This window comes from Tasmannia lanceolata, unplaced genomic scaffold, assembly GCF_043159265.1.
Source record: "Tasmannia lanceolata isolate RefF3 unplaced genomic scaffold, GAP_Taslan_0.1 ptg000015l, whole genome shotgun sequence".
NCBI lineage: Eukaryota > Viridiplantae > Streptophyta > Magnoliopsida > Canellales > Winteraceae > Tasmannia > Tasmannia lanceolata.
The window spans coordinates 26716759-26730397 of NW_027518692.1; the positions used below are offsets into that span (position 1 = coordinate 26716759).

The 13639-nt window shown below is 39.5% G+C and overlaps 2 protein-coding genes across 3 annotated transcripts; both read right to left on the reverse strand.

Annotated features, from left to right (window-relative positions):
- Positions 1-606: 606 nt before the first annotated feature.
- LOC143845856 (Pectin lyase-like superfamily protein) lies at positions 607-4872 on the reverse strand. The gene is made up of 3 exons (XM_077354261.1): positions 4190-4872; positions 2642-2973; positions 607-1240 (listed from the first exon to the last, which is right to left on the reverse strand). Exons 1-3 carry the CDS (start codon positions 4813-4815, stop codon positions 723-725), a joined length of 1476 nt encoding a protein of 491 aa, XP_077210376.1. The 5' UTR covers positions 4816-4872; the 3' UTR covers positions 607-722.
- On the reverse strand, positions 2843-12826 carry LOC143845857 (transcription factor bHLH48-like). Of its 2 annotated transcripts, XM_077354262.1 has the most exons (8): positions 11915-12824; positions 11719-11832; positions 11554-11619; positions 8559-8627; positions 8335-8409; positions 7852-8053; positions 6270-6458; positions 2843-2973 (listed from the first exon to the last, which is right to left on the reverse strand). In XM_077354262.1, exons 1-7 carry the CDS (start codon positions 12368-12370, stop codon positions 6421-6423), a joined length of 1020 nt encoding a protein of 339 aa, XP_077210377.1. In that variant the 5' UTR covers positions 12371-12824; the 3' UTR covers positions 2843-2973; positions 6270-6420. The 2 variants fall into 2 exon arrangements, with proteins under 2 accessions (XP_077210377.1, XP_077210378.1); XM_077354263.1 differs by lacking the exons at positions 2843-2973; positions 6270-6458 and having other exon boundaries at positions 7884-8090; positions 11915-12826.
- Positions 12827-13639: the final 813 nt, after the last annotated feature.

Sequence of the window (13639 nt, forward strand, 5' to 3'; positions counted from 1 at the left end):
CATTGGGAATGAGACAGACCGCATGGATCGCGTGTGGTGATCTAGAAGATCAATGATACAGATTGCACACACATGTCCCTATGTCGGACTGAAAATTGACTGTTAGCATTAATCTCGACAATGAATGTGGGGCTATCCTGACCCTAGTTGTTCGGCCTTTTCCTCATACATTGTTCTAAAGATTGGGCAGTGGTCTTGTTCCTGCCGCAACTTACCCATAAAAAAATAATAATCAGTTATTGACTCACAATCGGTTCTCAAAATCCAAAACAAGCCGGGCGTCGATTGATAAAAATCCTTTAATCAGTTGGTTAGGCTCATCTAGGGCCCTGAGATAAAAGTCATTTAATCAGTTAGTTAGACTCATCTTATCGGCATAGTTTTTGGGTTATGGCCCATCCAAGATGGGGCTCATTAGGTGAATGTTCCAAATAACAAATGCGGAATTAAGAAGGCATTAAAACAAATAAAAAACTGCTAAACGGTACTTAATTCAGTAATTTTAAGTTTAAAAGAAAGGCAGTTGATCTTTTAAAGTGAAACAAAACAAAAGGCCCTTTAAGTAGCTTAATCTGGATGCAAGAATGTAAAACTATGCTACCCATCTGCCCAATTCAAAGAGTGAATTATTTAATCAGCGGAAAATGAAAGTAGATTTAAATAGTATATGTACCTTACAATTGTAACCATTCAAAGAAAAAAGAATGTAACTTATTTTTTTATCATTTAGGAAAGCTCTTGCTTCTCTTACCCCGCTGCTTGTACACATCTGAATGGAAGTCAAGCAAAGATATCTTGTTCACAGTAGAGGGTTTAAAATCTAATGGATTATTCCAACTTTTGGAGCTGCCCTCAGACCATTTCATGTTCACATTTTCCATTTTTAAACCTGATATGTGCTCCATGATTATCCCAGCTATGCTATGGTTAACCAGTCCTCTGCATCCTGGCCTGTAGTCAATCAACCCATCTGAGAAATCTGTCCATCTTTTATAGGTTATGTTCACATTGATGAACTTCAAGTTACTGAGAAGCCCCCCAACGGAACCTGATAAGAAAATTCCATTCTCGGACACTGCCGAGATGTTAACGAAGGTCAGATCAGAAATGGAACCTGATTTTGAATTCATATCCCGTGGGCAAGTGGTTATGTAGATAGGCTCTGCTCTCCCCCACCATGAGGGGTCATAGTACCTTGTGCTTATTTTTATATTTGAGAATGTGATGTCACTTACATTTCCTGCACAAAGAAAGATCATAACTTGGGTCGCAAAAATTTCGAGGATCGAATATGTTACAATCATACTACACAAGTATGTGTCTAATAAACCATGAAAAAAGAAGAAGAAAAACTGATCTACCCTTTGTGTGCAAAGTAAGAAGAACATGCACAAATAAAATGAGCATACACAGATGGACAGTATTCCACGGCAGTGTAGTTAGGAAAGAGTATGACAATCATGATGATGTAGCGTCAGACTAACTTGGAACTGTTCTATCTTAAAATTAAATTCAATGCTCGTAGATAGATCCACTCTCTAAATTATACACCCAAGATCCCAGAAGACATATACTGACACACATCAATAAGAAGAAGAAAATACACAATGGAAACAATTAACAAGAACAACCTTTATTTAATTTAGAAAAGAGGGTGAAGGAAACTGCCAGATCAGTGGATTTCCAATTACTTATTTCCACAACATATTTGGAAATCTGATTTTTTTCATTGTCAGTCGCCGATTTGGAAATCAAAGGATTTGATCCGGATCCAAATCACAACACAAAAATGGCTGCAAATGTGAGAAATCCAAATCAAAATTTTCTCGGCATCCAAACGGGCCTTAACTTTATTGCTCAAATTCTCTCATATACTCATGAAGGAGGACCCACAGTACATATAGACTTTAAGGCGCAATTTTTTAATTATTTACTCTCTATTACAAGTATTCGGGAGCATTACATGTGCATACAAATTTCTATACGCTTCTTTAGACATTTTAAGAAAATTGCACATTTGCCTTTTCCCACCGGGCCGTCATGAGTGTAGCAAATGGAGTAAGGCCCGACTATATGAGCTAAAGAGCTGTAGTCCTGTCCTATAACTATAAGTGGAGTGAGGTTCCGTTTAAATGAAAATACAAAAGTGTCATTAATGGAAAAAAGATGAAAAGTACTCACATAGATGGAACACACTAATAAATTAAATAAATCAAATAGAAATCCATTGAAGTTAGCACAATAATTTAGTAAGACTAAGACATGAACTCTCTTTTCTTTACAGAGTAACAACTTCTTTGTAACTTCAATTATCAAATAATCTTCGAAGTCAAAAGAAGAATTACTAATGGCCAGTTTAGGTCTGGAAAAAAAAAGTTCTATTATGTGATTTTTTTATTATTTTCACACGCATAAATAATAGAAGAGGGAAGAGTTTTTTTCATTGGGCAGCGCTCAAAAATAAATTTGTTTAGGCTCGATTATTTTCCTTGCAATATGAGTGTTTCCGGTGAGAAAACATCACATGAAAAACATTTTTACTGAGCACTCAAACAGGCCACAATTTACTGATCCATATCAAAATGCGAAACATGGGTTCTAAAACATGCAAAGAAATTCGCAGATACCAAACTATTCATACCTCCATCACGTATTTGAAGTCCGAGCCCTCTGTGTGAATCAAAAATTGTAATGTTGTCGAAAACCAAGCCCTTAAAATCAAACCAACTAGCACTTCCAAGCTTGATGGCAGATGATTTGGTCCGAATTGTGCAATCTGTCGCAGTTAAGTTGTATACAGGACCTGTAGATGTCTTTGGACATATCGCATCATCTCCCGTATCGATATTGCATCTTGTGATGACTGTATTATTTGAATCCTCAATGTCGATTCCATCATTGTTTGGTGTGTCAAAGTCCCCTTGAATCGATATGTCGTGAATTAATGTGTTATTGCTCCTAACAATATGCAAACTGCGACAATGCGACATGATTAACAGATAAAAAGATTTAGGTACTATAGAAAAGCAATGTGACAAATTTAGGACGAGAGATTGGCAAAGAATTAACCCGGCTCATGTGAAACTACAATTTAATTAATCACTTCATTTATACTTCAACACAATGAATGTAAAATATCAGGTTTGTACGGATAAGAGAGTGGCTTTGGCATTCTTCTTGTACTCTAAAACCAGTTTTGTAAGTGATGAAGGGATGAACTGAACTACATTTGAAGTTCTATACTGGAGCATTGAAAATGGGTAATACAAAAAGGAAATTGCTAGCGTCGATCGCAAAAGGCTTTTCAAGGCTGGTCTGTCGCACTTCACACCAGCCAGTTGTCTCCATTCACGAGGTGGCTGGTCTGAAGTGCAAGACCAGCCGTGAAAAGCCTTTTGCGATGGACCTTAGCAAATCCCATACAAAAAAGAAGAAAAAAAAAAGGGAAATGTTATCAGCACCACTGTATTTTGATGAAGGCACTCCTCACTTTATTAAAAGTACGGTATGGCCCGCAGCATAAGATGATCCAAACCGTCCATTGGATGGGCGACAGTCGAAATGGTCCATTTTGAATTCAACTGGCCAGCATAATGTCCTAGGTCCTACCTATGTCATATACAAATAAGCATCTAGTCTGTAGGTTTAGGTTAATTCCTAATTTAGTTCAGACCCTTTGTATCCATTGCACTCTCTAGTTCATCTTGTGCATATAGGACATATTACATGAAAGGTGCATAAACGATCTTGGCAATCTAATACACAAGTTAATAAACCCAGAGGACCCGGCCAAATCCAACTGGTCCTCTTCCAATCAACGGAATCTTATGGTGAACGGCCGTGCATGCACTTGCAGCCCAAAAATATAGTGGGGCCCACATGGCCACATTGTTTGGGTGATCGAAACCGTTCATTGGTTGGTCCCCCACATAGATAGGGGATGCCCAGAAGATCTTCTCCATAGGATGATCCTGAACCTCCAATTTGTTGATGGAGAAGATTTTCTGGGCACCCACTATCTATGTGGGGGCTCAGCAAGTGAATGGTTTGGATCACCCAAATAATGTGGGCCCAACTATATTCTTGGGCTGCCAGTGTTCGCACGACCGTGCACCATATAATTCCTCGTATCTACCGAGGATCGCATGATAAAACAGTTTAAGGAAAGATGAAGGTTTTAAAATCTCACCACCAATAGGCCGGATCCTTTAATCGGACGTCCGAAACCCTAACATTCTGGCAATCAACAAACCCAACAAGCCTAGGCCTGCACTCGTCACCATAACACGCCCCCGTCCTGTTCCAACTCACCATCACATTCTTCCTCGCGTCAATCCTCTCCACGAACGCCCATCCCTGGCCGTTGATCTCCCCTTCCCCCATAATCCCCACATCCCTCGCATTCTCCGCCAGTACAACATACCATCTCTGTTGGTCCGACGGGTATTTATCCTGCCACGTGGCACCCAACACCGTGGCCCCTTTCTCCACTTTTAAAACTACGCCCGATTTCAAAAACACGGTTCCCGTCAGATAAGCTCCCGCCGGGAATCTGACGTGGCCTCCGCCGGCGGCAGAACAGGCATCGATGGCGGCCTGGATGGAGTCGGTGTCGTAGGTTTTGCCGTCGCCGGCGGCTCCGTAGTCGGTGACGGAGAGTGAGAGGGTTTTGGACGGATCTAATTTGGGGAGGTGGATCGTGGATGACGTGGCGGATGGTGATTGGATGGTGAGGAGGGATCCGAGGACGAGATAGAGGAGAAGGAGAGCTGCCATTTTGATTTCTTTGGAGCTTGCTTGTGAATTTGTGATCATCCACTTTCTCCGTTTGACAAATGGGGTTTTTTCGTTTGAGCATTTTCAGCTTATGGAGTTGTGCTAGTAATACTCGCGGCTGTTGAAAGTATTGTAAGATACGTTCCTAGTTCAAGAATCAATTCTGGACTCGCAATCGGTTCTCAAAGTAAAAAATAAACGGGAACTTAGTAATATTAATCGTTTTTGGCATCAATAGTTTTTATAGTAGCAATGGTAATGTTATTTTACAGGCCTTTGTTTGGTTGTTGATAGCTTTTTGGGAAGGCACACTCCATTTCTTTTGAGTCTATCAGCCTACTTTAGTTTTTGCGGCCTCTTAAGAAATTTCCAATTGGATGGTCCATTGCTTAAGTTGTACATAGTTAAGCCTACGAGAGAAGAATCATCAAAATGATACGGGCGAAAATGAAATATTGTTTGTAATTTCACCATATCATTTCTCAACTAACATCACCTCATGCTATGTCTCTGTCTGGGCAACGGTTCCATTAATTTTAGACTTCAAGATATGGATTCAATTGAAATTTTGAAACTATCCCGTTCCACCTTTATGCCAAAATCCTGTCTATTACCATCAGGATCCTTTGAATTCATGGGATCCTCAGGGGGCGTTTGGATACACGTATTTTAGAATCCAGGTTTTTAGTTTGAAAACAGCGTAAATGAGGGTTCATGATTAAGCTGGTGTATGCTGTCCTGACAGCTTTTCTTGGATTTTAAGTGAGAAATCTAGGTTTTAAAAATCTCTCCCGCATCCTAAGATTTCTAAAACTTGGAAATATGGGAGGATCTGCTTCTCTCTTGCTGACAAAAAGAAGGGCGAGAAGTCAAAAACGACGGCTGGTCCGCTTCTTCTCTTGTCTTTCAGCTACAATTTTGAAGAAATCCCGGATTCTAAAATCCGCTCATCCTAACAGCCCCTCAAGGTCCATTGGCATTGACACCGTTCAATCGAAGTATCTGAGGTTAAAAAACTTATTTTTCACTTGGACTGATCTCGGTGAATGGGGTCATTTCCAGTTAAAAAACCTATTTTTAAGTCAGACTAATCTCGGTTAATGGGGTCATTTCCGGCTATGCACTTAGTCACTAGGGAGGTGAAACAGCCTGAAAATTTCAAAACATTTTTTAGCAGTTTGTTTTGACTGAATCGCGGTTTGAGACAGACCATAGCCCATAAAGGAGAACTCTGGCGAAGATAGCCTCCACTTTGAAACATGCTCCAAAATTAGTAGCAGAAATTAGAGGGATACATGGAAAAGAATGAGGCATTTCATATATTTTGCGATGTGCAGAATCCAAAATTTTATAAAGCATGACAAAAGAAGTAGGAACATACTTGAGATAAAGGTCACACCATTTAAGACAACAGACTTAGAATGGCACAAGGAAGTTATTAATTAGATATTGATGATAATATATGAGTAGGCTTTGTATTTTAAATTTCCTACCTAAGAAAAATTAGGGTTTCTCTCAAATTCTGCTAAAACAGCAGAGGAACCGAAACCCTAAAGAATATAGAGAGCTACTTTCCACCACTATGCTGCTAATCTCCCATATGTACACTCTGTAAACGGCAAACCCACTAAATCCTCACAATCTTCAAAGTTCCATTTTCAACTGGTTCAGATGCAAAGAAACTGTGCCACAGGAAAAGTATAGGATTACTATCATAAATAAGATATGGCCCTGTTTGGAATGGAAAAATCTTTTGGAGAAGTTTGAAAAAGGAAAACTTTTTCAAACTTTCCTGCTTTTTCATTGTTTGATCAGGCATGAAAAAACTGACTGTAACCATGGGAGATCCCTTTATTTAAAGGGACCTTCAATTTATAATACAGTAGGAGCTCTTATAATTAATGATCCATAAATTTATGAGAATAGTGTTCCTGCGCAGCTGCCCAGATAGTTTATCTGGGCAGCTGCTTCAAAAGCTTATGTGGCCCACATTTTTGGGGTGATCCAAAGCATTCATTTGAAAGGCCCAGCTCTATAGGATCATCCTAACCCAATCAAAGGTGGAGGGAAAAATGGACAGACACAGTCGAGAAAACTGTCGTTAAATCTATCAATCTCAAAACATAGATAAAATGTCTTTATTAGAAACAATCAAAAGGCAATATTCGTGCATATGTAATCAGAAGGGAAATTAAGTATTTTCCAGACCAAAAAAGCGGCATAGGTGATAGACTTATTTTCTAATACTTATTATTCTCTAATATTTTATATAAAATGACAGCCGCCTGAAATATAAAATATAAGTGATCCAACTGTAGGTTTCTTTGTTTTATTATTTCCCTATAAATCATGGAAACAAAAATATTTCCTAGAGAACTATTTTCCACCAGAAATATTTTCCCTACAATCCAAAAAGGGACGATCAGATGTTGTCTTATAGTCTAGATTGCAAATCGACCAAATAAATTAATCAAGGAATGGGCAATCTCCACCCCGTTTTGCTTGTTCTTTCTGGAAAATGACTTCATTTAAAGAAATACAGACAAAAGGGATTGAAATACAGTCATTTCAGGAAGAATAATGATATGGTAACAGAGAGTGGAGCCGAACAAATCCTTTCTTTTCCTTTTTTTCCTGGTGTTTTGTTTCCTTAAAATGACAAAACGACCCCTCCTATGCCATGGGGCATGGAAGGATTAGTTCGGTTCCACTCTTGGTTTCCGTAGCAGCACCCTTTTAGGAGATCCCAAAGAAGAGGGACTGGAATGTTGGAAATGGGGTGTGAGCAGTGTTTCAAAACGCAGATGCGGGTCAAAATGTGGCCAAAGCAAACCCAAGTGACTCGACATGATGCGGTCGAGTACTCGGTTCATGGGGTCATAACATGGGAGAGTCAATGGAGTTTTGATTGATCTTGTAGGCACAACGTGAACACGGACAAGAACTCAGCCAAGATCAAAAGGAGTCGACTCAGGGGAGTCCACGATGACGATGTGGGAGAGTTTTGAAACTAGGGGTGCAAGTATCATTTCCCCTTCGGAATTAATAGTTATTTATTTACATTTTAATAGATACCTGAATTTGTGGATTCATAACCCAAAAGAGAGGCCTCGGGGTTGATAAAGACGCTGGTGTCGTCTCTCACCGACAAGGAAGGTGTGAGATCAACGTTCGAGAGCTGCTGCTGTTGTCTCGCTCCGTTAACTTGGAGTTCAGGCCACTGTAACGGCTCCAATGTCCATATTCCGGTGATGTTATCGGCGGTTAGACTCCTGCACTGCGAAGATTGGAGAAAGAAAAGAAAGCGGGTGAAACTGCCAAACTTGAAATTTGGCACGCTGTTCGTTTTGGATTTTGAGAACGATATTCAGTACACAACTGACTATTGGACTCAAAAAATGTAAATTTGAGTCTAATAATCAGCTTCAGACTCACAATCACTTCTCAAAATCCAAAACAAGCAGGACCTAAACGTAATTTTGAGTCCAATAATCAGTCAAGGACTGAAAATCAATTCTTCAAATCCAAAACAAACAAGACCAGTTAACGAATGCCTACTTCTGCAGAAAGAAAGCTATCGAGGATGGAGGAATCGATTCTTGGGTAAACTGCTGCGAGCCTCATTGATAGGAACTGAAACCGCAAGAGCATTAACCGCATCAGGGAAAATAATGAACCAAATATGAGTTGAATACCGTTAGAGATTGTTAGGTTATCTTTTATCAATCATCCGGGTCAGTTAAAAGTAGTCCAAGCATATAAAAAAGGTAGAGAGATCTGACCTCTACTTGACGCTGTAGAGATTGTACATGGTTGATGACCTCTTCCAACACCAACGCCGTACCTGAAATCTGCAAATTTTAGAAAAAATTAGACTCAAATTGACCATAATACTCTTGCCTCAAAGACAGTCAAGGACCACCCTCTGCTCAATGCTGAATACTGCGACACAAGAATTGTACCATGATCGAATTCTTTGGAATGCATTATGCACTTATGCAGTCCAACTATAAGGGTATAATTGTAATTAGGGGTGCAAGTTTTGCCCTGTGACCCGCCACGAGCCCGAACTGCACTGGATTTTCCAACCCTGAGGGCATGCTTGGGTTCACTTTTTCAGGCCCGAGCCAAGGTCGGGTCGGGCTCAGAGTTGATACCTCGGGCCAGCCCGACCCTGTTTACACTGTTTGCCATATTTTGAACTTAATTAGACAGGGCATTGGTAGAAGTTCTGAATTCTTGGATAAGATTTGGATCCCCATTTTGAGTCCCAAAATTGTTCGCGATCGGAGCATCTTAAATCTCATTGGAGGCTGCTAATGTGCCAAAAAACTATTTGTAAATAAAAGAATATTTATATACGATATTTTTGTCATATTAAATTCCTAATGAAAAGTATGTGATATTTTTGTCATATTAAATTCCTAATGAAAAGCAGCCACATCATGAGTGAAGGCAAAATCTACTGAAAAGTGAGCTTGTGTGGCTTCTCTCACATGCAAGAGCCCATCCACGAAATGCCTTCTGCGATGGACTACCCGAAGCTCCACAAATTTAGACAATCGTTCAATTATAGCTGTTAAATGAAGGGTTAGAAAATACTATACTCAACTCAACTCAATGAAGCCCTTATCCCAAACTAGTTGGGGTCGGCTGATGAATTCTTTAGAAAATTTTCATGGAGAAGGTGAAATGATGTATCCGGCTCAAATTGACTAAGTCTAATCGGGACACTAGTTGAGTTCGTCTACATGGATCATTTTCTTCCATTTTCTCCTATCCAAGGTCATGTTCTCTTTGGGCTAGAAAATAAGAGGGCAGGTGGGAGGAAAAAAAAACAAGGCTACTGATATTTTCCACTACGATGTTTTGACAATGAGGCATAGTCACCTTGTCTTTTATAATTTAACCAGCTGCCAAAAGTTATTCCAATTCCCAAAAAACCTCTCACAGCCAAATTAAAAAAGAAAAGAAAAGGTAAGTTTGTCTCGTTATCAAATCATGGTAGTTCAAATATTAGTTGCCAGAAACAGTAGTCTACAATCATCATTCATAAGAAAAGTAGCCACAAAAATAGAGGGTGAAAATAGTCAATAAGAGATTTTAGGACCACCATTGGCAGGATGCTGGCCATGTTTGGCAGCCTTGAAAAAATATTCCATGGAATCTTTGTGGGGCCAATTTTGAGAGAGACTGGACAGGGAGAAATTTGAGAGGGTGGGGGGAGGGGAGTATGAAAAGCCGGTGAAAGTGGGGAAAACAAAAAAGCAATTTTAAGTTGGTATGAAAAGCTCCCATCCACCCAAGTCTCTCCCTCTCCCTCTCCCTATTACACTGATTTGCATAGTTGCATCCATGATTACTCTGTGGAATAATTTTTCATGGTAGCCAAACATAGGCATATAGCCTCCGATATCTACTACAATAAGCTGGGATGAAAAGAGGTGAATTTTTTTCATTTTTTTGAAATTTATATGAGAATTACACATTACTTTTTTTGGACTTTTTTTAACAAATGCACCCATTCAACTCACATATTTTCAATCCTACCCCCTCCTTTATGCTTTTAACAAAGGCACCCATTAAAGCCATATAATATCAATCTTACCCCCCTCTATAGTTTTTTAATAAAAAATCTATAGGGTGACTTTAACCATCCGATTTAAGAGGAATTATGAAAACATCTATAGATTGGAGGGCTAGGATCAGCCTATGGAAATGATTTTTGGGGCACAACCTATTTATGTTGTGTTCCATCACATGGACGGTTTGGATCAACCTATGACATGGTCTGTACAGTTCTTTGTCGGCCCGTGCATCGCAAGGGTTTTTTACTAGTGGCCATATAAGCGGGTTTAAATCATTGAATTTAAGTGGGCCCATGTGTATTTTTTCGTTCCCAAAGAGATATAAATGAGATTCCAAAATATGCACCTTATATACCTGAAATGACAAATATACCCCTACTGTTTCTTAGATAAGTTGTACTGTACCAAACATCACTTTCCGTAGTTATAAAAACGAGTTTGGCGAATAGTGTGTGCTATGTTTGAAAAAAATGTGAAAACGACGAATCAATTTGTTAGGAGGCTTGCATAAAGATTAGTCCCATTTTTACTAAAATTACTACTCCTTCTCCCGCAAGCAATCTCTTTTACTTCTGTTTCACGCTAGGCTACTGATAATGACACTGCCATGTTTTGATAATTGCACTAACTCACCTCGTCTTTCTTTTTTTAATTTGGTTTGTAGGAATTGTAATAACCTTTGACAGCTGTTGAATAGTAAAAGACAAGGTAAGCTAGTGTAATTACTAGAAAAATGAGACAATATCCTCACTCCCTTGTTTTAGTAATGGCACTGCCTCATTACTTTGCACTCTTGTTGTTATGGGTGGCAATGGTTCGGTTTGACCCCCAAACCGGACCGAACCAAAATTTGAATCTGTTTGGTAAAACCAAAACTGAATTTTCGGTTCGGTTTCAGATCGGTTTCTCCAATTTTGCCACTCGTTACTCATAATCATTGGAAATATTCGGTTCGGTTATCGAACCAACCAAACTGGAATTTGAATCGGTTTGGTCGAATTTTCGGTTCGGTTTTGGCTCGGTTCCGGTTCAGATCGGCCAATTTTGCCACCTCTACTTGTGGTTGGTTGGGAATTGATAGTTTTAATGGTAAGAATCTCCAACAGCCAATTAAAAAGTGCAATAAAAAGAGTGCCATTACTAAAAACAAGGGAATATTTATAATGAAAACGATAGAAAAATAACTGACCTTGTCGCAACCGGGGACCAGCTCTTGAAGGAGTTTCATTCGAGCATTGATTTTCTCTCTCCTCGCCTGCATATTTAGAAAAAAAGACAAAAATATTAATTATTTTATAAAGAAATGATTAGAAATAAATTAAGATTATAAAGTGGATAATCAAAGATTGCTTACTCTTTCTGCTAAGCTGTGATTATCAGTGGCTTGCCCTCGACGAGCTCGAACATGAACGTAAGGAAGCTTCTCATCTTCTTCTAAGCTTGTTCTCTTTTTCACAGAAGCTTTAATCTGTCCCAAAAAGGAAACCTTTCAGCTCTTCACTAAATAAAAACCAGTTACCAAAAAAGGAAACCCTAAATTTTATGTTTACCTTGTTCTTTTCCTCTACTTTCCTTTTCCCTGATCTCCGGTTCTCTGTGGGAACAGCTGGACTGGCGAAAATTGAATCGGAATAGGCCGGCTCGGTCTTGAATTTGAGAGGATTTTCGCACGAATTCGAAGGGCCGGAGCTTGTCTCCGGCGATTCATCGGCCGATCTGAAGTTGGAGAACCTCGTGAAGGGAAGTCGTAGGATTTTTTCTTCTATTTGTTGATCTCTCCAGATCTCACCGGCGGGGATCGCCGGAGATTTGCCGGATTCCGGCCGGTGGAGGAGTTCTAAGGCCTGGTTTGCAGGAAGGCCGAGGAGAGCGATAAAAGAGCTTCCGTTCTCTGGAGGCATCATAAGGCTCCTGATCTCTTCCCCAAATTGTAAAGTTTCTGTGATTTCCTCTTCGTAATTGCCGGAATGTCCAGATCCGTTGCCGGAACTTCGCATCGGTTCCATGAAGGATCGAATCGGCAAGGTAAATCTCCAGAAACCTCTGTATTCGTTTACGACCTAATCTAAATCTCCATAAACCCTCCTATAACAAACGGAAACCTAAATCTAAAATCCTTATTCCTCTATGCTCAAGCCATGTCTATATCTAGTTTTCCGCCATTTTCTGCCGATATAGAATTCGATTCTTCTAAAACCCTTAAAACACCGATGCCTAGCTGAAATTCAGCTACCAAAACCAAAATTCGTAGTCTTAAGCCACCATTTCAGCTTCCAAACAGTTAGAAAAAAAGAAACTGTAAACAAGAGAAGACTATATATCTTCGGCAAGAACAGTCATTTAAATTAGATAATGAGAGAGAGAGAGGCCTATATGATGCTTCCTTGGCCCTCTCTATATATCATTTTGTTTCTGTAAGAAAATGCAGAGAAAGAGAAAGACGTGAAAGAGAGAGAGAGAGAGAGTGTGTGTGTGTGTTGGGAAAGGTCTATAGCGCTTTAATGCGGGTTTGTTGCATGAGCGAGCAGCCTCATGGGGTCACTTTTCAATAGATTTTGTCTCATTCATTTATTCATCTGAGGTGGCTGCTCTCTCATGCAACAGCCGGTCAGCGAAATGACTTATGCAATGGTCCCTAGCAAATCCCTCAAAAAGGATATCAAGTTCACATTGTACAAAACTTTACGAGTTAAAACCACCCCCGCCAATAAAATGCAACTATAATTTTCGGCGGATCGTATGTTGCCATAACGGTATCTGCCTTTATACGAGTGATCTCCGTATTCCAACACTCTTTACACAGGATGGGGACCAAACTCCAGAAAATCTTACTACAGATGGTTTTAATCTCGTGGGGTCGATCCGTCCCTTTCTTGCTTTTAAAAAAACATATTGCAAAACTTTAGTAGTTAAAAGCATGGTTTTAAATTTCCACATAAATCTAAAATTTCAGATTTCAGTCAACACTGAAACCGAAATTGCTTAAACCAAAAACTGATGTAAGGAGTGTGAAGCCGTGGAGCGACAACACCAAGATAAAGATCAACACAAGAAGCGACTAAAATAATCTCGTGAGGGTTTGAAAACCCATGCCACGGTTTGGAGAAAAACTCCAATATAACACGTGAAAGGAGCAAAGCTCCTTCATCCACGTGAAAGAGTCAATGCTCTATTCACAAGTGATATCCAAAAATAAACTTTATTTAATTATATCTTTCTTTCCTCATGCCATTACATAATATAGAGAGTAACAATCTAAGAATAGCAACCCTAAA